Here is a 546-nt window from a genome sequence, read left to right as displayed (position 1 = left end):
CTCAAACACACACACACACACTCAAACACACACACACTCAAACACTCAAACACACACACACTCAAACACTCAAACACACACACACACACAGTTATTTCGATTGTTTACCCGTCGTAAATCAAGAACGTCCTGCAGCATGAAGCGAATTCTGGAAGAGGTTTTCCGCTCCTTAATAATTTTCTCCATCTGGTTGAAATATTGATCCATTCGGGGCTGAAGAGACAAAGAAATACAGCAGAACATATGGGTGAGTCTTAAATGATGTATTATTGAAATAAATATTTTTAATAATACATTTAAATAATCTTTAAAAAAAATAGTACAACTATAAATTCAACGGCCAAAAATGAAATAAAAAGAATTGTTTTATAATTTTGGTTTTGTTGTATTTTTCGTTTATAATACTTTTTTATTTTAATTAATTTTTTCTTATTTTTTAATGTCAGTTTTAGTTTAGTTATTTTCATGTTTGATTTAATAATTTTAGTACTTCAATTTACACCTTTGCAACAAAGTGAAATACTAACTGAAAGTATAAAATGGGCA

At 29.1% G+C, this 546-nt stretch overlaps 1 protein-coding gene across 1 annotated transcript in view; it reads right to left on the bottom strand.

Annotated features, from left to right (window-relative positions):
- The window catches only part of LOC107729587 (eukaryotic translation initiation factor 4 gamma 1-like), a 49,221-nt gene that overhangs the window by 25,427 nt on the left and 23,248 nt on the right, over positions 1 to 546 (bottom strand). The window contains exon 14 of the mRNA XM_016540168.1: positions 109 to 213. Coding sequence (XP_016395654.1) covers positions 109 to 213 — 105 coding nt within the window. The remainder of the gene's footprint in view (positions 1 to 108; positions 214 to 546) is intronic.

The sequence above is a fragment of the Sinocyclocheilus rhinocerous genome, unplaced genomic scaffold (assembly GCF_001515625.1).
Source record: "Sinocyclocheilus rhinocerous isolate Xijiao unplaced genomic scaffold, SAMN03320098_v1.1 scaffold1719, whole genome shotgun sequence".
Lineage (NCBI taxonomy): Eukaryota > Metazoa > Chordata > Actinopteri > Cypriniformes > Cyprinidae > Sinocyclocheilus > Sinocyclocheilus rhinocerous.
This window is presented reverse-complemented; position numbering and strand designations above follow the sequence as displayed.